This window comes from Eschrichtius robustus, chromosome 4, assembly GCF_028021215.1.
Source record: "Eschrichtius robustus isolate mEscRob2 chromosome 4, mEscRob2.pri, whole genome shotgun sequence".
In the NCBI taxonomy this organism is placed as follows: domain Eukaryota; kingdom Metazoa; phylum Chordata; class Mammalia; order Artiodactyla; family Eschrichtiidae; genus Eschrichtius; species Eschrichtius robustus.
The window spans coordinates 133121955-133145382 of record NC_090827.1 but is presented as its reverse complement, the minus strand read 5'-3'; the positions used below and the strand labels follow the sequence as shown (position 1 = coordinate 133145382).

Sequence of the window (23428 nt, the reverse complement as noted above, 5' to 3'; positions counted from 1 at the left end):
ATTTTTAGATATTCTTGGTAAAAATAAAGAAAAGATTGGCATTTTCTTGTGGGATGATTAAGGAATGAAGAGTATCCACAAAACAGCTTTAAATCCTAAATGTTACAAGACAATGTGAACCATAGACCCTAGTAATTTTAAAGTCAGCAGGCACTAAATGTAAGTCCACATCCCCATATCTGCAATTCCAAAATCCACAACATTCTGAAAATCTAAATCTGTTTTTGTGGCATCAAAATCTGATATGAACTTGTAAGAGACTATTTATCCCACTTGGTGTTTTTATTCATGTCTTGCTGTAGAAATATTCAAATATTTCAAGATGTAGTGCTATCTCAGATTCCACTAGGAGTTTACGTAGCTTATACACACACCATATCACCTTTATTTTATTTTTTTATTGAAGTATCGTTAATGTACAATATTGTATGTTACAGGAGTACAATATAGTGACTCACAATTTCTAAAGGTTATACTCCATTTATAGTCACTATAAAATATTGGCTATATTCCCTGTGTTGTATAATATATCCTTGTAGCTTATTTTATACATAATAGTTTGCACGTCTTAATCGTTTATAATGGAATCTAAAAAATACAACAAACTAGTGAATATAGCAAGAAAAGAAGGAGACTCACAGATATAGAGAACAAACTAGTGGTTATCAGTAGGGAGAGGGAAGGGGAGAGGGGCAGTATAGGGCTACGGCATATTACCTTTCTTTTAAAGAAAAAAAAAAATCTGAATTCTCAAATACATCTGGCCCATGGATTTCAGACAAGGGCTGTGAGCCAGGCAACTGAGTATATACAAATATACAGAAGACAGTCTAGAGGAACTTGAACTTTAAAAAATGGGAGAGGGGCTTGTAGATAATAAGCAAGTACTTATAACAACATGTGAAGCAAAGTAATAAAAAACTTGGTTTTAGACTGACTGAATTTTTGGTGCCTATGGCACATCTAAATGATGATATCTAAAAGGCCATTGGATACAATTCTGAAGCTCAGGTAAAGGGTTGATGCTGAAGGCATAACCGATGGGAAAGAGCAGTGTCATCAAATTATGGACCTGGACTAGGAAATGAAACAAGTGAGGGAGTGGACATAGAGCAAGAAGAGTAGCCAAGAACAGAACAGGGGGGGAACACCCACATTTATGAAGGACAATGAACTGCGTAAGGAAATGGACCAAGAAAAGTCAGAGAACCAAAAGAAAGCAGCATTACAAAATTCGAGGGCTTCCACCAAGGAGAAAAGGATCAGAGAGATTAAGGAAGATACCTGAGTTTCTGTCAAGTATTTTAGAAGGTGAAGGAGAAGGAAAGAACAGATAGGTTCTTCCTAGCTCTTTGTTCAGTGAGCAGCTGCTATATATTTTAATTTCCTTAATCAAAGTGCTAATCCCCACCCAGCTCTCAAATACTTCCGAAGACCTCACAAGAAAACTGTGATTAAAACCCTTTACTATGCATCAAATCAAAATAAACGTTTCAAAAATAAATTCCCAGAAACCTGGGTTCAGGAGTGATTTGCCAATGCATACTAGATACCCATGACACATTTCTTAGTTAAAAGGTGGTTTCTTTCCTCTTCAATTGGTCTAATTTTCAAATGATCAGAAGCGTTACGTGTGTTTAAGAACAACATTTACCAAGTTCTTACTATGCTGTAGACACCGAGTTAAGCCTTTCATATGTACTGCCTCCTTCAATCTTCACAACTCTAGGTCAGTATCACTATAATACTCCTATTTCAGAAACACAGGAGACCGTAAAAAAAAAAAAAAAAAAAAAAAATGTGCCCAAGGTCACCAATCAGGTAGTAGTACAACTATTCTGTAGTCTAGAATTTTGAATATTTTCATTACTGCTGTTACTATATTCATCACCATGAAATTATACCATAATAAAAATAATAAATGAGTCGCATGTAAGGTGTTCTTCAGGCTTCCAAATGAAATAGGTAGATATTGACAAAAATATTTAAACTTACATGAAATACTACCAATAACAAAACTGTTTATTTAAAAAATGAATTCTGCTAAAATCCTTCAAATAAGATAAAAACAAAGCCTGCTTTTCTGAAATTCTATTAATTCATTAATTCAACAAATATAATTAAGTACTTAACATAAGCAAAATATTATGCTAGGTACTATGACAGATATAAATATATCTATAATATGCTGCCTACACTTCAGCAATTATACTCTAGTAGAATATAATCACCAAAATGCCTTGGCTACCATTTAAGCAAAATCCACAACATGGAAAAACAAGGAAATATACTACAGAAATTAAATGTGAATTGGGCATGTAGTTTTCTATTTTATTTTCCCAAATCATTATTATTATTAGAAATTCACCAACTTGTTCATCGGAAACAGAATTTCCATTTAAGTCTGAAGAAGGGCTTGTTCGGTCACAAGGAATATTATCATCAGAGACATCGGTATTATAGCCGCTGCCAGTTGGAGAATCAGAAGAATTATTGGATGTCAGCACTCCACCCCTTTCCGTGACATTAGCTTTACCCATAATTCCAAAAGTATTATATAAAACAGCACCAGACTGTCTTCCTCCTATACAAATGAAATAATTTATTTATTAAAAACACTGAGTGTCTCAATGCTGTACTCTATAATATCCATAAAAATAAAAAATAAAAATCTCATGAAGATTTTTTTTCTCACCAAAACTCTGCCCTTATCTACAAAAGTGATATAATACTGCAATATCAGGTAAGGAATTATAGGCATATACACTACTATTATATATGACTAAGCCTAAAAGTCTTATACACAATTCAGCTTTCCTATTTTAATGTATTAGTCAGTAATGTAAAAGAAAATAAATATAAGTCAGTATCGCTGGATAAAGGATTTACAGTATTTTCATCGTATATGGCAAGGCTCTACTAATCAAAGATCCAGTTTCCAAAGATGCAAACTTCCAAAAGTTAAGAGGCTTTATATTTTATTTGAGAATTTTTTCTGAACTATGCACTGCTTTGCTCAGGCATTTTACATGTCTAGATGCTCTGCTAGTTTTGAATCACACAATAATTTCATTAAGTTCCACTTATGCAATTGGGATGGGGCACCCACTCCTAGCAAATAATCCCAGATGCCACACTTTCTGCTTGAATATGCTGATTCAGGTTACTGAAAGTCATGATTGTTCAAAACTTTTCAGCAATGTGTGGCCAATTTGTTCCCCACTTAAGCAGACATTTTTATAAAAAGCTTACCTTTTATGGTTAAATTTTCAAGTCCACATTCAAACATTATCCAACCCCATTTTTCTTGGCTGGGACCTATTCGAGTTACATCTGGAACGGCTTGCTGATCAGTTTCATCCACAAAAGCAAACTCATCCAACTCTTCAAGAGTAAATAAAACTTTGGACTTCTCAAAGGGGATAGCAGTGATGGCACAGGTACCAATATCTATTATCAAAAGAAAACAAAATGACCATTTTTAAAGACAGAGGTTTGTATATTTTTTTAAAAACAACAAATAATGTAAGCATTTGGCACAGTGGTTGTCTTAAAAGATATCTTAGTATTCTGTCAAAAAGAAAAATAAACAAATGAACCAACCCATTTCTAAAATAGCACTGCCTAATGTCATACTACTTAAAAAGTGCCAGAATCATGTTGAAGCTAGAGGGAGAAAAGAAGATTCCATAATTAACAGATAAGTGCTCAGAGACAGGATAAATTCATTTCTGAGAGATTATAGGGTACTCTAAAAATCTAAACTTAAAAAGTTCCTGAATAATTCAGCTTCATAGTAAACTATTTTTAAATACTTTCTCATTTTACAAAGTAAAAAATTATTTTAATTAATTACCTAGCCTTAGGAAAAACATTATTTTCCAGGAAAACTATAGCTTTCACTCAAAGATTGCTTTATGCTAACATATTTTATATAACAACTCATCACAGATATTGCCATAATTCCATCCCTTTCAATATGCAATATGGGAGCCAACATCCTGAGTGCCTGGCAGAGATTTTTAGTTTATCTTACTGTTTTTTCATTTCTTTCTCTGATTACAGCTAATGAATACAGAAAAGCAAAAAGAAGATAAAAAAACACATGTAAATTTACCACCCAGAGATAACTTGCTTACGTTTGAACTAAGTTTTCTTCTAGCTCTTTAGAGATCATTTTACAAATCCAGCTTTGGTTCCCACCTTTCATGTAGCAGTCAACCATGATAATTTCCTCAGTTCATTAAAAATTCTTCAAAGATATTATTTTAAGAAGCACAGCCATGTCTATTATTCTTATTGCTGCTATATTTTACAGATTTGACTACCTGCTTTTGATACCACTATTAATTCTTTTTAACAAAGCTGTGCCTACAGGATGATTTTAAAAAGAAAGAAAGACTATAAAGATCATACTCTCTCTGTTCTACAGTGAGCAAACAGATACCATGAAGAAAACAGATGCGAGATGGAAGCAGTTCCTAATTTGGGGCCATACCACCCACCTTCCCACCAAAGTTTACCTTCCATCCTGCGTAGAATGTGAGTAATGAATAGTTAAATACTATGTGTTCAATATATACAGAAATACCTCTCTCTTTCTTATATTGATAAAATACTCAAATTGTAGCAATTTTCAAAGGAAAAAAAATTATGTTTCCTTTTGCAAAATCCTCTTACATTTATACATGTCAAAGAAAAATATGTTGTAGACTCCTACCTGTTGTATCAAGACCCCTCAGTTGCCCATGAACTCGATGAATGTTTAACTTGGCTGCAATCTCTTTTCCTTTTTCCGCTCCAGCATTTGATCTGAGAGATCCTGATGACTGAGGCTGCATCTTAGTGGCATGAACATACCTATCAAAATTTGATGTTCTACCAGGGTCTGCACTGTTTGAAGTCTCTTCAACCACACCTCTTTATGAAAAAAGAAAGAGTATGATGGTTAACATTTAAATAATATATAGTTCAGTAAAAACATTTAACTAGTATTTAAAAAAAAAATTCCACTATTTTAATTAAACCAATATTAATAACAAATTCTTCGGTGTTTACTAAAAGATAGTATGAATAAAAACAGTACAGGGCTTCCCTGGTGGCATAGTGGTTAAGAATCCGCCTGCCAATGCAGGGGACACGGGTTCAATCCCTGGCCCGGGAAGATCCCACATGTCACGGAGCAACTAAGCCCATGCACCACAACTACTGAGCCTGTGCTCTAGGGCCCGTGAGCCACAACTATTGAGCCCACTTGCCACAACTAGTGAAGCCTGCACGCCTAGAGCCCGTGCTCTGCAACAAGAGAAGCCACAACAATGGGAGGCCACGCACCGCAACGAAGAGTAGCCCCCACTTCGCCGCAACTAGAGAAAGCCTGTGCGCAGCAACAAAGACCCAACACAGCCAAAAATAAAAAAAACAAATAAATAAATTTATTAAAAAAAAAAAAAAGTACAAACTTTTTAAAACCTACTTTGCTAATCTTAAAGTGAGATTTGAAATTCCAATACCAGTTCTGAGTTTTAACATTAGAATTTCCTGAAATGTATTAAAAGGATCGTTAAGGCTTGCTTTTACATCCAGCAAGATAGTCATGGCTCAAATTAATTAACTCTTTCTTACCTGTTCATACGAACTTGTGTAGCAATTCTGTCAAAACACAGTGCTACTAAGGAAACATGAGTCACACTTCTACTAGGAGCCGAACTCGGAGATTCTTCCACTGAGGCTTGTAACAAACATAAGTTCACCTAACACACAAAATGTCACATATGTCAGAGTTGAAAAGTAAAAAGTTATCACTTAAACATAAGATATATAGGAAAATGAAAAACTACCATTAAGAATGGCATATCTATGTGTATGAGAGTAATGAAGGCAAAGCTTATAAACTCTCATAAAATAATAATTAAATTCTTACTGGATAAATGTGAATTATTTTAGTAAATATTACCCAACATTCTGCTTAAGTAAACTACTTATATTACATTAAATGTTACATTAGATCATCAAGGAAATAAAATATATATTTTTGATATTATAATCTATTCTACCACCATTCAGTTTAGTAAATACAAAGGATAAAAACCACCAAAATATTCTCTTTCAGGAAAACTTGTTTAAATATTAAATATTTACCTTTGGTATGCTAACATTAGCCTGAAGACCTTTAATTGTTACATTATCTTGCTTCATTATAAGAGTTGTCTGTGCTTGTCCTTGGTTAGTCATTCCTATGGTAGAATGTTCAGTTTTTGTTCCTCTAACATCCTGTTTGGAAGATAGCTAAAAAGATTGAAAGCAGAATTATTATTTCACAGACCTTTCGTAATTTCCATATCATCTACAACAGCAACGTGTTATTCACTCTGCTCCTTTATACCCATCTAGGTACCAGCTGCCATCTGGTTTAGCATTCCCAGTCTTAAAGTCCAAACCTTAGAAAAGCTAGAAAATAGACTGGCAGCCCCAGTGTTGAGAGAAGTGATACATAATAAAGCAAAATCAGCCTACATAAAAACATGTACTTGAGAACATATTTGGTTTCTGATAATTAGCTCCCTGTTGGCTGGGAATATTTTCAAATTTCTTTTGATTTGTACTCCTCTAGCCGAACTACCTATCACGTGAAATGCCAATATATTTTGAACAACTGGATCACTAAAAACAATCAGCTTTACTTTCACCTTGCCTCTGGTCCCTAGTCCAAATGCGACTCAGATAAATCTGAAAGTCAAGTGGACCATCACTAGATGAGGATCAATCACCAGGATACGACTGCTGAGAAACTGGCTTTGTGACTAGGCCCACAGTGTTAAGTAAACTATCGCACACCAGAAGACAGTGACTTGATTCACCGAGGTGAACAAAAGTAACCTCAAAAATATTAAGATACAAGTGATCTAATCACAGAGGAAAGCCAAAATAATATGCAGATTTGCTTTCTCAGACAATGAATGTACCAGTCCTAAACAATGCTCACTCACTTAGGACCAAAGCTCTTTAGGAAAGGCTTAGAATTAAACTACTTCCAAAATAAAAGAAAAAATAATGCTACATTTTAATAAATATTTTACTCCTCTTATGCTATCTCTTATGGAGCCAATGACATATAAAGATTATTTAGAAATGTTCACGTATTCCAATTTAAATGACTAATAAGATTTTAGTATATTCAAATTTTTTTCAAGTTTGGATATTATGTACCTGTGAAGAATACTCAATTTGCCACACTCACTGAACAAAAAGTTCTTACATTTTCTGAGAAGGTAGTCTTGCTATTTTGGACAGCTTCCCTGAGGACTTTGACATGTAGATCATCCACAATTGCAGCTGGATGTCTAGTACTAGCACAATGAACCATGGCTTCAATATACCTGAGGGAAGAAAAACAGTATATGAAACATTTTAATATCACTTAATACTATGATCTAGTTTATCTAATCTATCCCATTATGTTCCATTCTAGATTTTATTCATCTTAGTTTTGTCTCCCTAGATAGACTATATCTCCTTGCAGGACAGACAATTATTATTTCCTCTTTATACCTTCATTAACCAGACAGCAGTAAGAATATCAAACTTAATAATTAGTTCCTGGGTAGTTGATAAATTTTATGCTTATCAGCCCAAAAGCAAAAAGTAGAAAATACAATGTAATATAATTATTATAATATTGCAATATATAATTATTTAGGCTGAAAAAGTAACAAATGATAACTGAAACATAGTCCTTTTAAAATATATTTTCATTTTTATTTAATCAAAATAGCCATCATCATTCTTTTTCATGAAAATACTATATCACATACACTTATTATTCTATAAAATAGTAGTTGTAGTTTTAGACAAAATTAATACCTGTCTAAAGCTTCAGCCACTAGGGGAGTCAGAACAATATCAACGGTTCCTTTTACTTCAACTATGGCTGTTGTTCTGGTCTGAGAGACTGGTTGATCCAAGGTCCACTCTTCTGTTAATGTTTCATCATCTGTGTTATCAACAGCTTTCTTTTCCAGAGGAGTATATGGTGTACTATGCAATTTAACAAGCAAAGTATATATTAAAAAGACCAGTATATATATGAAAAAAATAGAAGTTGGAGCTTCCTTAAGATGAGTGACCCTTAAACTTATACTTATTTCAACTAAAAATTTCATGAAATTGGACTAGATATTATATGTCCCAAATACCCTTCAAGGACAAGACAAATGAGGCAGTAAAATGCAAACTGATCAAAGATGGTTAATACATCAAATGACAAAAAAATAATTTTTGATATATTTACTTGGCAGGGCTTTACCAAAATATGAAAATTATAATACTGAATTCTTGTTAGTTCCCAATTTTAATATGCCAAGTTATGGTTTGCATAGTATGTCTAAAAGAAATGTTACTGACTGCTTATACATGTTGGCAAAGCCATGAAAGACAACAGAGTTGAATTATTTGGGTCAATTTATTCATAAAATAAAGACTACAGTCAAGTAAAGAGTGGTTATTTCTCAGAATGAACTCTATGTATCTCATAATCAAGAAAGACTGACTTTAAACTTCAAAAGTATATAATTTTTACTTACTTTGAAGTTGATCCTGAAAGCTGCATCCCTCTGTCTAGTAAAGAGTTAGCTGTGAGCCCTTGTTTGATAACCTAGAATAATATAAAACATTACTTATAGACTAGAATTTTAATATTAATTATTCTGTAATTTTATGCTATAAACTGATACTTGTGAAATCCAAATTACCTTGTTAATGTGATTTTGACATGTATGATATAAATATTTAACAAATTGAAAAAAATCACAGAAAATATTCAACTGGCAATTTCATTTTCTAATTATTCAGACAAATGACAGAGTAGGGCTGTGAGGATTCAGCAACGAGAGTAGACTATACAACTAAAGCTTAAAAGCAAGTGCTTCAAATGTTTTTCCTCTATAGTTCCTCTTTAAATTGTGCTTTTCTTAGAAAAAGCTAATTTTAGAGTCTTGTAGCACAATCAACTTTTAAGTGGGAAAGAATCCCAGAGTAACATTAAATTATAGGAAAAGCTAGATTGTATTTTACATCCATAAAAGATAACAAATAAAATAAATAATGCACTTGAATAACCAAACTAAACCCCTTTAAATGCTAGCCTGTTATTTAGATTTAATGAAGAAAAATAACTTTCTTATGTTCTATTTTTGAAGTTGTTTAAAGATATGAATTCCTTGCCTTATTTTCTCCAGAGATTTGACTGCCTAATCAAACTAGATTTATTGAAAATACTACAATAATTCTAACGTCTCACAGCAATTCTAACCTCTATTTTTCACAGCAAGCGCAATTCAGTTTTATACTGGAACATTCATTCACCAACATATTTTCACATGGAATAAAGAGAACATTTTAAAATGTTGGCATGGGTAACTTATCTTAGGCAAGATAAGAAATGGGCACAACCTTAAAATCAAAATTTTGTGACTCTATGTTTCGTCTTCCTTCAATACATATTACTCAAATGCATTTATCTCTAAGGATGTTTCACTCCACTTATCACATCTCCGTCACTATTTAAGTCCAAGCCCATCATCTCTTGCACAGGCTGCTGCGACAGCCTCCTAGGTGATCACCCCAATTCCTCCTTGCGTAATGACAATTCTGTTCCACTTAGTAGCCGAAGTACATGAGATCACATCACATTTCCTTAGAGCTCTCATGAATTTCCCAATGAAATTAAAATTCTAACTACTGATACCCTGGTCTACAGGTCCTTAATGATCTGGCCTTTGTTCAGGTCTCTAACCTCACCATGTGCAAAGCTCTCTGCCAACTCACTATGTCTCATGCACACTGACTTCTTTCCCACTTTAGAACTTCAGCAAGGCCGATGCCTGTGCCCTGAATATAGTATATAGTACCCCTAAGTCTTCCCTTCCTCAGTTCCTCCTCATCCTTTAAGTTTCAGTTTAAATATTACCTCCTGTGACAGACCTTTCATGTCAATACAAGCTAGGCAGCCCCACCCCCCATTATTCTCTATCCCAGTATCCTTTATCTTCATAAGACTTCTGAATTTATAATGATATACTGTACTTAGCCATTTATCTATTTACTGCCCGTCTCTCACCCTAAACTATAAGCCCCATGTCTGTTTCCCTCACCACTGAATATCAAATGATTGACACACAGTAGTATATAATAAATATCTGAATTTATAATGAGAATATTAACATTTAGACACTTTAAACAAGTATATATGTACACGTTACTATATACCACATGAGATTCTTGAATTGTTAATCAGTTCCATAAGATTTTATATGCTCAATTTTGGTCTTTAAAATCATAAAAAGTTCTCTTATAAATTTATGATTTTATAAAAATGTCTTCATATTGGATATTATCACTAAATTTATTTTGACCTCTTTTTAGCTTTCCTAAAAAAAAAAAAAAAAAGCTATTTACAGAATACATTACAGAAAAGGACAATAATTAATTAATACTCAATTATAAGATCTCAAATACCAAGTGTACAGAACTGGATTTGCATAGAAGCAGTTATGGATTAATATAATAGAACACCAACAATTAAAAACTATTTCGAAATTTTACTTTTAAGACACAGAAAATATGAATTCACAGAGACATGATCCTAATCTTAGAATATAATGTAGACACAGACCATACGTTAATTGTTAATATTCTGACAATCAAGTCTGAAACTATTCCTTAATTTTATATGCTTAAATTTATAATACTCATCAATAAACCTGAGGCCTACTGTCGTACATGAAGCCATGACTTCGGGAATTTTATCTTTCAGAAAAGTAGCTAAATGACTGAGAGAGTAATTTTTTAAATATCTTAAAAATCAATTTTCCTACATAAATTTATCAGTGGAAATTAATGATTTGGCTTATACCTTAAAAGTTGGAACAGAAAGCTGTTCAAATGATGATGAGCTTTCTTCACTGGTTGGTGTATCCAGATCGAGGGGGCGATGCAATGAGGACTTAGAGGTTCTTTTGTTGGTTGGATGCTTCACTGACCAATTAATTACTTGGAATTGTGTAAGGTAAGTCTGATAGCAATTCATCACAGGTTGTTGAGAAGTAATCTGTTCGCTCTCTACAACAGTAGTTTTCTCACTTTCTACAACATACAGATGCTCTATAACACCATCCTCTCCACCTAATGCAGAAACAAAGGAAGCCTGGGAAGGATGAGTTTTGAATGGCAGAGTCTGGGGATCCTGAATGCTTTCTCCATGGCCAGTAAGTGGTCCTTCTACACTGTGATATATGGAACCCCTACTGTAGTCAATCTGCTGGGCTTGCTTTTTCTTCTTTTTTCTACCTGGATAAGTTCCAGGGCCTTCGTCACTGCTAATGGGCTCAAATTCTTCAGCTGCAGAAAAGTAGGCTTCACTATCAGCCATTGACATGCTGGAATCCATTGATCGATATTGATGAAATGAATTAGAGTCTGCTGATGGTGTATATGGAAATGAACCAAAACTTCTTCTCTGCTTTGGTGAGTCTAGTACATTTTCATCACTTCGGGAGACATCACTACTAAACTGGACTCCAACCGTAACAGGCTGCTTGTCCCCATAAAAGGCAGCAGTAAGGCTCTTGGTACTTCCAAGTCGGGTGGAACATACAGAGGCTTGTCGTTTCAAGGGAGATCTCAGAGGAGACTGACCTACTGACTTATCCTGAGTATTAGGAGACACAGGGCTATTTCCTGAAATTTCTGTAGGAATGCTAAAACAGAAAGAAAAACTATTAACATTTACTGCACACCATATAATTTAAGTATAAATAGAAGTACTTATAAAATCCTTTCTGTATATATTAATCATTTATTTTACAAATAAAGGAAGCTGTAAACTTTTGCAATAAAATATCCATACAAAGTAGCAAAAGAGTACAATATATGTTCCTACCCCACATAGTTCCCAAAAAAAAAAAAAAATTGAGGCAACTTAAGACACAATAAAAATTTAAAGAAACCCAGAGTATAATCTTCTATCCATAATCCATGAACACTAAAGCATTTATAAGTTTTTTTCCCCCACATCCTTTAAAAGTTTATATAACAAAATATACCAGGGGCCTTTGATTAAATGAGAGGAAATAAAGGAGAGGGAGAAGTCACAGATAACCCCAATATTTCTGACTTCAGCAACTGATATACTAGTGCCGTTTACTGAGGCACAACAAGTTGAACATGATAGGCACAAGATCATTTTTTAATATGCTGAGTTTGAGCCCTCCATGAAACATCAAGAAGGTAGCTAGGTTCATAGGGACAAAGGTTTTGGATGGAGTTTTTAACATTTATAAGATGTTAGCTACAGATCATAATTGAAGCCAAACAGTTACTAAGACTGCCTAGGGAAACAGTGTAGAGTCAGTGGAGAAAAGGGTACATAACAGTCTTAAGGGATAATGACATTTAACAAATGGCAGGCTATAAGAGGAAGAGAAAGAACACGGGGAGGGGAAAAAAATGGAGGACTTGGAAACAGAGACGGAGAAGGAAAAGCCAAGGAGATGGGAGGAAAATCTGAAATGTGCTATCAAGTCGAGAGGAGAGTGTATTTCAAGAAGCAAGTAATCAACTAGGGGCCAAAAGAAGGACCAAAAAATATTCAACACACTGGAAGGATAATATCCAAATGTTAACAATGGTTCACTCTCAGTGGTGGGATGACAAGAAATATTCATTTTTCTTATACTTTTCTGTATTTTCCTAACATCTGGAATGAACATATATGTATTACTTTTGTAATCAGAAAAACAACAGCAAATGGACATTTAAAAATAAGTTCAGGAGGAGAAAAAATTCTCTACAACAGGTGAGTTGAGAGGAGAGAAGTTTTTCTTGCCACAGTTTTAAGCACTTATAATCCTACGATCAGGTTTCTAAATCTAATTGAATACTGACCTTACTTGGCCATCATCTCTTTTCGTACCATGCAAGAATTCTTTTTGAACCAAATGATTATCGGCAACAGAAGAGGGACTTTCCTTTTCACCAGCCAGTAGAGGCTGTGCAGCACTAGAACTACTATTCTCTTCTGAAGAAGAGGATGAGCTATGAGATCGTAATGGTACTTGAAGACTAAGGTGCTGAGTTTTTCTCTCTACTTCTATTCCCACTGATTTGTTTTCCCATTCTTTCCTCTTCACGCCATTCACATTACCTAAACAAACAAAAAAGTGAGTTACATAAACATAATTTCAAAAGCAATCTATGAAAAATATGATAACTTAATCCAATTCCCTGTTTTTAAGTATATAATCATTTTTAAAAAGCACAAGTAACTAATTTCACATAGCAATATGCTAAACACTACAGAAAGATAATCACATAAGTATGAATCCAGAGTCCATACACAGTGAATTTTTTCTTTTTTTTTAAGCTATTTATATGAAAATTTTCCAACTTAGAAAACTTTCAAGAGTGGTAACCAAGCCATCAAAGATATTTTACTCGAAATTACCTATCTTAAATATTTTGCCCCCATTTGCTCTATTTTTAAAAATAGACATAATATTTTTGGAACCATCTGAGAGTAATTTGCAGATGTAGTAGGCTTTTACCCTAAATACTTAAAGGTTTATTTCCTAAGAATAATACAAAAAACACAGTATAATTATCAGCTTGGTATATTTGGTGTTTATACCATACTGTTATCTAGTCTACCACGTGCTTTCCAATTTTCTCAAATGACCCAATAATGTCCTTTAAAGCACTTCTGCCCTCTCCAGTATAGGATCCAATCTAGATCTGTATATTATTACATTCAGTTGTCATGTTTTCTTTAATCTGGAACATTTTCTCAGCCTTTTATAAGAGCCCTGTGATGTGTCATGTAAATTGGAGGTGGAGAGGGATAAAAGGAGAATTCTATAGCTGCTTAGATCCAAAAAATAACCACCGCCCTACTTCTCCTCTCCTCCAGCCATCCTTGTGCTACTCAAGAAAGAACATACTAGTAGGAGAAAACATCTCTCCAAGCAGAAGGCACTTCTAGATGGAACTTAAGCAGTAAGAAGACTTAAGAACTTACAGTATAAGTAATATTATTTGCTTCTACCACCACAAATGTAAAAATCCAACAAAATTCAAAAGAAAAATGGGTTTGAGTCATTTCTAAGTGATAGGAAACTAGTGTTCACTGACCTTCCAAGGAAATTCTTTAGTTCCATTGATATGCCCTCCTTGATTCTATCCTGACACTGTACATCTACATGTGGCTCCCGGAAAACGCAGATACTTACACAGGGACTAATTCCAATCTTCCCTGCACAAGAAACTTATGGCAATTTACCAATTACAGCTCATTCCTGAGAAAATCACTAGGACACAGACACTCCCTATTACACGTTATAAGAACTAAAATGAGGTTTCTTTTGTTTACTGTTAGAGAAATTGCTATTTTCTCCCTTTTATACCATGTGTGAATTCCCTGTAGATTTTCTTCCTTGAGTTTGTGATAGTTAAATTTTGAACTGCAGATTAGAAAATCAAACAATGTCTTTATAAATAGTGCCAGCTCTAGTAGGGTGGAAAGAACTAAAGTGGTTTCGATGACTGTAATTCTAGTTTATGCCCAGCCACATACATGACTTTTTGACTTCATGCAACTCAGCCTCAGTGATGACCTCAGTTACTTCACCATATACAGGGAAAATAAAAAACTCCCATGGTAGTTTGTGGATGAAATAAGAAATGCCTGTGAACACCTTTAAAAACAAACATTATTCAAAAGTAAGAAAGTAATATGATAAGAAGACAGCTAAGTAAATTTTATTCCGTATCTTTCTTGACCTTTAAATGTTAAGAAGTTTTGGTGTTTGCTGATTTTATAAGATAATCTGCTCTTATTCTAGTAAAACTGCTGAAGTCAAGTAATCTTAAAATAACATGTACAAATTTATTAATATTCAGTGAAATATCATTTAAACAAGAATTTGGCATATGTAGTAGTCTAGCTCTTTCCTCTAAGAGTTCCTTACACATGAAAATTAATCCAATAAATTCTTAAAGTTAAAACTACTTCTTTTCTACCTTTGTCTACTGACAAAAGGCAGAGCTAAGTTAATGTTTCTGAATGGATCAAGGGAAAACAGCTAAATACTGGTGAGATATCAAGACTTTTCTACATTTCATTTCTTGACAGCATGGCAACTTAAGCAGTAAGTATTGCACTTAATGGTAGGAATACACAACTAAGAAACACACAGGAAAATGCATTTCTGAAGTCTTTGGAGAAAAGATGCTAGATAAATATAAATCCAGTATGCCTAAAGCCACCATTCACTGTTCATATCAAACTCATGTATTTGCAAAGTTATCCTACAGGCTCTAAGACCAAATTTCTCTTCTTGACATGTACAGTTTTAGTAAGAAGAATATTTTGCAAAAGTAGTGAATAAAATGAGGGTCAATAGTATAAATATTTCTATTGATAAGTTTTTCCTATAAAAGTAAGCTGGTAAAACAATCGTTTCCTCAAAGCATAGCTATTCCTAAGTATATTTCTGGAATCTGGATTCTAGGGAAATAATGATATATAAGGAAATATTTAGAATAAGTTGGGCTAGGAAAAATCACCCATGTTAACAGCAGAAGATCTGAATAGTAGATCTGCTTTTGCCTTGTGCAACTCTGAAAAACTCACTAGTCTTATCTGGCTAGAGTTAAATCACCTGCAAAACAAAGACAGATTATACTAAACCCTACGTGTTAAGACTGCTCAAAAAACTGAGTTGAACAAAGTAACACTGAACTTCTCTCAGAATGGCAAAGGGGTGAAGATAATAAAAGATTAACACAAGTGACAACACATTACCATCTACAATTTTGGGAACTTCTTTAGTAATGATCCATTCTCCAGGCTGTAGCAGGGACTGTCCATAATACATATCAGACTCTGCACTCGTGCTTGAAAATGCAGAGCTACTGGAAGGTGTCAGCTCTTCAAGTCTGAAGAAATCTAGGCCAGTTACTGTGCCGCCGAAGAATCTGCAGCCACCAAGACAACCACACTTGTTCCTACACCTCTTATTCTTCAGGGTATCATCTGGCCACAAAAACCACAACCTAAACAAAACCCAAAATGAAACAAACAAAAGAACAACAACAAAAAATCATTAAGAAATCAGAAACTTTTGAGCAGATAATCAATTAAATATAACTGTTATTACTTTTTAAAGAAGTTTGTTTATACAATGGACTTTTTAATTATTTTGCCTTTCTTAAGAAGAAAAAAACAGTCTCACCATGGTGAGATGAAAATAGGTAGGAACAATAATGAGAAATAGAGCATATGTTAAAAAAAAAACAAAAACCAAAGAGCTAAAAGAGAAGCATATATATAAAAATTAGACATTTAAATCCAGTTTAAAGACAGCAGTAAACATTCTCAAAAGAACTAAAAATTTAAACATTAATCTAAACAATAGACAAGGGACTTCCCTGGTGGCGGAGTGGTTAAGAATCCGCCTGCCAATGCAGGGGACACGGGTTCGAGCCCTGGTCGGGGACGATCCCACATGCTGCAGAGTAACTAAGCCCTTGCGCCACAATTAGTGAGCCCGTGTGCCGCAACTACTGAAGCCCGTGCACCTAGAGCCCGTGATCCGCAACAACAGAAGCCACTGCAATGAGAAGCCCGCGCATCACAACGAAGAGTAGTCCCGCTCACCGCAACTAGAGAAAAGCCCACACGCAGCAACGAAGACCCAACGCAGCCAAAAAGAAATAAAATTTTAAAAAATGAATAAAAATTTTAAAAATAGACAAAACTATTAGTATAGATTACGCTTAATAGATTATTATCTTTAGCATTTCAGAGCCTATTTCACTGATAAATTTAGTACACCAAAATGTTATAAATACAGGGCAAGTAAAAAATTATTTCTCAATAAAATCAAAATAATGCACCATTCTACATTTTAGGGAAAAAAATTATAATGATTTTGTAATAAGGACTCTGAATAAAGTATTGAGAATTAAGACAATAAGATGTCTGTAAAATTCTGTAAAATGTCTGTAAAATTCTTCAAGCTCTGTGAGTGACCCCCACAGAAAACTGTCAGCATTTATTAACTCCCCTTTCTTAAAAAATATTATATAAGTCTGGGAAATATATCTTTATTCCTTTTTTTTTTTTTTTTTTTACTTTAAATAATAAAACCTCATATTAACAGTCCATTTTTCTAAGCATTTCCATATGCATTGTCTCACTGGATCCTCAGGGTTCTCATAGGAAGACAGAATAGGTATTGCATTTTCACTTTACATTCATTCATTTATATTTCCTGAACATATCTACTGTGTGCCTTGTATTGTGCTAGGCAAAACTGACATAGCCTTATCCATATGAAGTTTACAGTACAGAGGCAAAGACAGGCCACAAATAAGAATATCTAATCATAAATTATAGTAAATGCTCTGAGGAAAAGAACAGGGTGTTGTGACAAAGAAAATGCACGTAACCTTTCAAAAAATAATATTTGAGATGTGAAAAATAAGATGGAATAAATATATCAAGTTAGAAGTGAAGAAATTAATATATCAAATTAGAAGAAGAACATCCATCTAGAGAAGACAGAAGGAAAAATATGTATAACATATGTAAAGCACCTGATGCAAAATCTGGAATACAGAAGTTGCACAACAAATGTAAGCTCCCCTTCTCTGTCTTTATATAAACCAATGTGGCAGTTCTCAAACTTCAGCTTGCATTAGAATCACCGGGAGGGCTTATTAAAATATGGAGAGCTAGGCTCCACCTCCAGAGTTACTGACTGAGGTCTGGGAAGGCCTGATTACTAACAAGTTCCAAGGAGGCGTTGGTGCTGGTGGTTTAGGAACTATACTTTTCAGAAATACTAATCCAATGAAACTAATGGTCTGGGAGTCCAGTAACTTTTCCAGTTTTATCAGAAATGAATACACCTACTCCCCAAAACTCCTGGGAGTCAAATATGCACTAAGGCAGCCAAAGCAGAAGATCAATGAGCTACCATGTAGGGAGAAGCAATTCACCACGGGCCCTAAACAGCCCTACCTGTTCTTGCTGGATACGCCAAGAATGCAAGGCTCTGACCAGGCCATTTCTCAGGATTGTGCTGATAGTAAGCAACTTTAAGGGATGAGGTAATGTCTCACCCTGGAAAAGAGCAGGCTTGCTTCCACTTATTATAAAAGTAGAATTTTTATTCTTAGGTAGAATCCCTAAGCTCAGTGTTCCTCTTCTGTAATGCATCCCACTATGTGCAAACATCCATCATCCATCATGGGTCTTTTCTGACACCCCCATGGGACTCAGGGATAGGGGTACAAGGTTTAGCAAATAAAAATATAAATAAAAATAAGTTCGTCCTATGCAATATGTGGGGTGTACTTATACTAAAAAGTTATTTGTTGTTTATCTGAAACAATTTTAACTGTGCATCCTGTATTTTATCTGGCAATCCTACTTGGAGGGCACAGGGAACCAATGCAAACCCATTTGACTCTGGCTAGTGCTTTTGCTGTGAGTAATAAAGTCTTCTGTCTCTCACCAGGTTTCTTATATCTTCTGCCAGCACTCAGGAAACTGTGGCAGGATGACTTGTCAGCTTGTAAGTAGGATAAAATCTCAAACTCTTCACAGTTCTTAACAAACCAGAGCACTGAAACTAACCTAAATGAGGCCTTAAATCACATGGAGCCACCTCCTTAGCTTCACTGACGACTGGTACTACCATCTGACCTATCAGAACAGGCACTGTGTTCATACTAACTGGCTTCCTGAGCAATAATTAACAAAGAAACCAAAGTTTCTTTAAACAATATTCTCCACACATGAGTTTTCGTACTTAGATTTACAAGATATCAGCATCTTAAATAAACCTAAAAGATTAATGTAATCTCAATAAAAACCTCAAAGGGATTTCTTTTAACTAGACAAATAGTTCTTTGGGAAAAGTTAATAGATGAAAATATTTAAACATTTTGTGAAATGAGTATGTGTTAGGTATTAATTTTTCCTCTATATTTGAACAGATATTTGCAGAAAAATCTATTTACATCCTTGGCTGTATTAATGCACATACACCATTAAAAATCCAGATGGTTTAGAGTTTTTCCTCTATATCTGAATAGATATTTGCAGAAAAATCTATTTACATCCTTGACTGTATTAATACACACACAGCATAAAAAATCCAGATGGTGTGTATTAATGCACATACACCATAAAAAAATCAAGATGGTTAGGAATAGAAAAAAATAAGAAAGTACAGGGGTCACGCGATTACTAGCAAAAAGAGTGTTCTCAAATTAGTACAAGAAATTACAAAAGGGAAAGGTTAACATATTTGAATACGTACGAATTAAAATCTGTTTACATAAGAATAAAAGAAACAAACTGCAAAATATTAGCACCAGGGATCAAAAAAGGGCGATAATCTATAAAGAGCTCTTAAAAATTGGTAAGAAATATACCAAGATCCCAATAAATAAATGTATGTAGATTACTAGCAGTCAATTCACAAATGAGGAAATAAAAATAGCCAATAAATGTTTGAAAAAAGTATTAATCTCAAAATAAAGAAATGCAAAATAAAGCAAAGAGATACCACCTTTCCGTTATTATAAAACACTCAAAGGGTAGCAAAGGTGCAGTAAGACAGAGACTTTCCTAAAAAGCCACTGGGAATATAAAATGAAATAATCTTTCTAGGAAGTAGTTCGGGAATGCATATAGAAAGCTCAGTTTTTAACACAGTCAGTCATACAACCTTCTAAGGAAACTATTTAAAGGAAATACCCAGAAATCGTGGGAAAAGCTTTGATGTATAATGAGAAATTTAGAAACAATCTATGTATTTAATATAAGGGCAATGGCTAAGTAAAGCACAGTATACCTTTTTGATGGGTGCATTATCATTTGTTTAAAAGGAACTTTATCAGTCCACAGCTTACAGATGCCAGCCTCCTGACCCAGCAAAAACAAGCTGCCCAAGGGCTGCAGCCAACGAAGAGCCACCACAGCCTCCCCAGTCTCCTCCCTTCTCTCCTCTGTTCTCTCCTCTCCTCTGTTCTCCAGACTTGCCTATGGTTTGCCACAGTTTGCTTGTTTTGAATTGCAATTCTTCGCTATTCCCAAAAAAACTCATTTTGCTGGTAAAAACAAACCAAAAAACGGGCTCTTTTGTTTTTTTTAAGGGCAACATTACATACATGCAGAATTTTTAAATGTAAATACAGGATGATTTCAAGTATAAGAAAAATACACTAAAAATACTGGAAAGAAATGTAACAAATTCAGTGTAGTAGGGCTATAATTATTTTCCTTTATTTCTTAATAGTTTTCTCTATTTTTAAAATAAGCTTTATAAACTTTAGAAGGGAAGAGATGGGGATGGAAAAAGTCATACTATCATTTTAAACAGATGTAATTCAGTAAGAAGCTTTGGCAACTTTTTAAAAAGCAGATATAATCATTTCTTAAGGTTTAGGTACTCTGAGTCTTCCCTGCAGTTGTGAAGGCCTACAAAAGAAGTTTTGTAGAATAAATGGTGATTAGTAATGGTGTTTTCTAGGAATGACATATTGGAAGTGGAGGGCTGTGGTGAGAGACAAGGGGGTGTAGTGCTTTACAAAAGGTTATTTGGGGGCCAGTAATTTATATTTGTTTCACTGTTGACATACACAGCATGGGCTTAGAAACATATCAAAAAATAATGTTTTTTTCCAGCAACCACACCATCATCAGATGATGTATACAATGTGATTACTTAAATATAAGATCTTTATTTATTCATTGAGGTATACCCAGCACAATCACATTCGGTCTTTATTTTACACATTCTTATTCCATTCTTAACAGTAGAATTTCCTCTATAATTATCTAGTAATTTTCATCTGAACTTGAGACTATTACCATTCCTAAATTTCACTTACCTCTTAGTTCTGGTATCATGAGTTTCTAAGAAATGTCTTTGCGCCTCATGTTTAGAATGATGATCAGCAGCTAATGCAATATCAACAGTAATAAGTCCTAAGTTGGCTGACCCAGCTTCAAGCCAGTAGGCCCTCCGTAGTACTGCAGGCTGAAGTCCAACTCTGGAATTATTCAATTGTTCAATGTACTGTCTCACTTGAAAATCCTGAATTGCAGCACTTATTCCTTCCCCAACCGACTGATTGTGGAGATTACAGTTTGCAACCCGAATTGCACCCATCTAAAGTTGAATGAAGAAAATGAAACAAAACTGTAGTTTCTGTATTTTTAAGCAACTTACAGTAAACTATAGAATAAGTAATTATTTCAAATTGCATGAAACATAGAAGAAGAAAAGAAAGGGAAAGGAAAAAAGAGAAAGGGGAAATAGAAAAGATAAATGCAACAGAATAAAAATAAACATTCAATTTAAAAAAGAGGATAGAAGGAAAAGAACACAATTCCAAAGGAAAATGAGAGATGGAAGAAAGAAAAGTTAGAAGAGTAGTAAGTAATGAAATCACAGAATCTTAACAAGGCTCGATTTTAAACAGTAACCAGTAAGCAGCAGTGGCAAACAAATGTTTCCAGAAGCCAGACAGGAAATATAAATGAATAAAACCTAAAGGAATTCAAAATTAAATCTTTTAAAAACATTACCAATTTATGTTCCTGCCGTATAAGCACACTACCAGTTTATATCCCTGCCATAAAGCAAGGTTACAATAATTCAGTTAGAGTAAAAAAGTAGTGAAAGTGTGCCTTTAAAAATATGACTGGAAGAGAACACAGATGGTATAAAATAGAAAGCTATCTCCTAGAATTCTGTACTATTCTGCGAGATGGCAAACTATAAATATGTGTTTTATTTCAAGAAATGGAGGTTTGGTTTGGCAAAAAGGAAAAAGAATTACACTGGCCAAGAAATAGACAAACGTGTACCTTTATATTTGTAGCACAGCCATGCTCCACAATATAAATGTCAGCTCCATCTACTGCTAAACGAGTCATAGTATACTTCAAATCATCTGAAGTTGGACAAGGCCCAGGAATACAACTCAACTAAAATGAAATGGATTGAACATCTAATTCTTTACCATCAATTCATTATTTTGATACATAAATCTGCTTATTTAAATAAACACAAGTCTTGTTACATGTGTATTTTAAAATATCAATTAAATTTCACTTTTTTATAATGATAAATTATATATTTATCATTAGATATATTTATAATGATAAATAAAATAATCAGCAATTAAAGTCTTGCCAATTAGAAAATTAATCATAAGCAACCATGTGTCACTTTCATTCAAAAGTGGCATGTGGCAATACTATACTGACAGAATACATCTAAAACTTGTTATTGAAACTCAAAAAGAACAGCCAAAGGAAACTGATAAACAATGTCACAGCTTTATAAGAACTGTATAGGAGTTTAAAGTTGTAAGATTTTCTTAAGAGTATTTCATATTCCATTCACATGCACACTTTTACACACATCCACAAATATATGAACTGTAAATGTTATGATGATATCTAGGAAAAGCCACACAGATTTATTTTTGTTTTACTCCTAAAACATAGATTTGGTCATGATCAGGTTGGAAGATAACATACATATCCCCAACTTCACTGAACTTCTTTGGGAAATGGCAGCCCTGAATAAATTACCAGCCCAAGAGCATGTACTCTGCTCATCAGTGGCAGAGCCAGGACTAGAAGGCAGGTGTCTTGCATGATAGTCGGTGCTCTATACTAATATATTTCCTCCACACGAAATAGACCTTAAAAAAAATCTGATCTAAAGTGACAGAAAGAATATCAGTGGATGCATGGAATAGTGTCTGACTGCAAAGGGTCACAAAGGAATTTCCTAAGGTGACAGAAATGTTCTAGATCTTCATTGGTGGTAAGGGTTACACCAGTATATATAACTTTTCTCAAAACTCAAACTTGAAAAGGGTGAATTTATTGTATGTAAATTATGCCTCAGTGAAGTTGATTTTTTTAAAATTACAATACAACTTAAAAGCTTTGAGTATTAGTAGGAAAAAAAAAAAAAAAAGAGGGAGGAGATACCTACACGTATGTACAAATTATTGGTAAGAAACTAATGACTAAGGAACCAATTCCCTGGAGCCTGGCATTGTGTTTATAACAAGAAAATAAATAATTTTATCACCAATTACAGCTGTTTCCTTTATTGATGGTAAATTAGCACAGGTTACAGATTTTCTTGGACATAAAATTAAAAGCAGAATGAATTACTTCCAATTCACAGTAATATGATAGTAAACATAGCTTGTATAACAAAAGAAAAAAGAAAGGAAAGACACATAGAGAAGAAACTAGAAAGAAAAACTAAACTGTTAGCAATGGCTATCTCTATGCTGTAGAATTAGGGTAAGTTATTTTTCTTTTTTG

At 34.0% G+C, this 23428-nt stretch overlaps 1 protein-coding gene across 7 annotated transcripts in view; it reads right to left on the bottom strand.

Moving 5' to 3' along the window:
• Positions 1 to 23428, bottom strand: part of BLTP1 (bridge-like lipid transfer protein family member 1) — a 211242-nt gene that overhangs the window by 102073 nt on the left and 85741 nt on the right. For all 7 annotated transcript variants that reach the window (XM_068543392.1, XM_068543385.1, XM_068543389.1 and 4 more), the window contains 13 exons: positions 21944 to 22063; positions 20962 to 21242; positions 15857 to 16107; positions 12943 to 13201; positions 10913 to 11756; positions 8583 to 8653; positions 7864 to 8037; positions 7259 to 7379; positions 6142 to 6288; positions 5626 to 5753; positions 4721 to 4920; positions 3253 to 3450; positions 2373 to 2584 (listed from right to left, as the gene is read on the bottom strand). In XM_068543392.1, the coding sequence (XP_068399493.1) occupies positions 2373 to 2584; positions 3253 to 3450; positions 4721 to 4920; positions 5626 to 5753; positions 6142 to 6288; positions 7259 to 7379; positions 7864 to 8037; positions 8583 to 8653; positions 10913 to 11756; positions 12943 to 13201; positions 15857 to 16107; positions 20962 to 21242; positions 21944 to 22063 (3006 nt within the window). The remainder of the gene's footprint in view (positions 1 to 2372; positions 2585 to 3252; positions 3451 to 4720; positions 4921 to 5625; positions 5754 to 6141; positions 6289 to 7258; positions 7380 to 7863; positions 8038 to 8582; positions 8654 to 10912; positions 11757 to 12942; positions 13202 to 15856; positions 16108 to 20961; positions 21243 to 21943; positions 22064 to 23428) is intronic.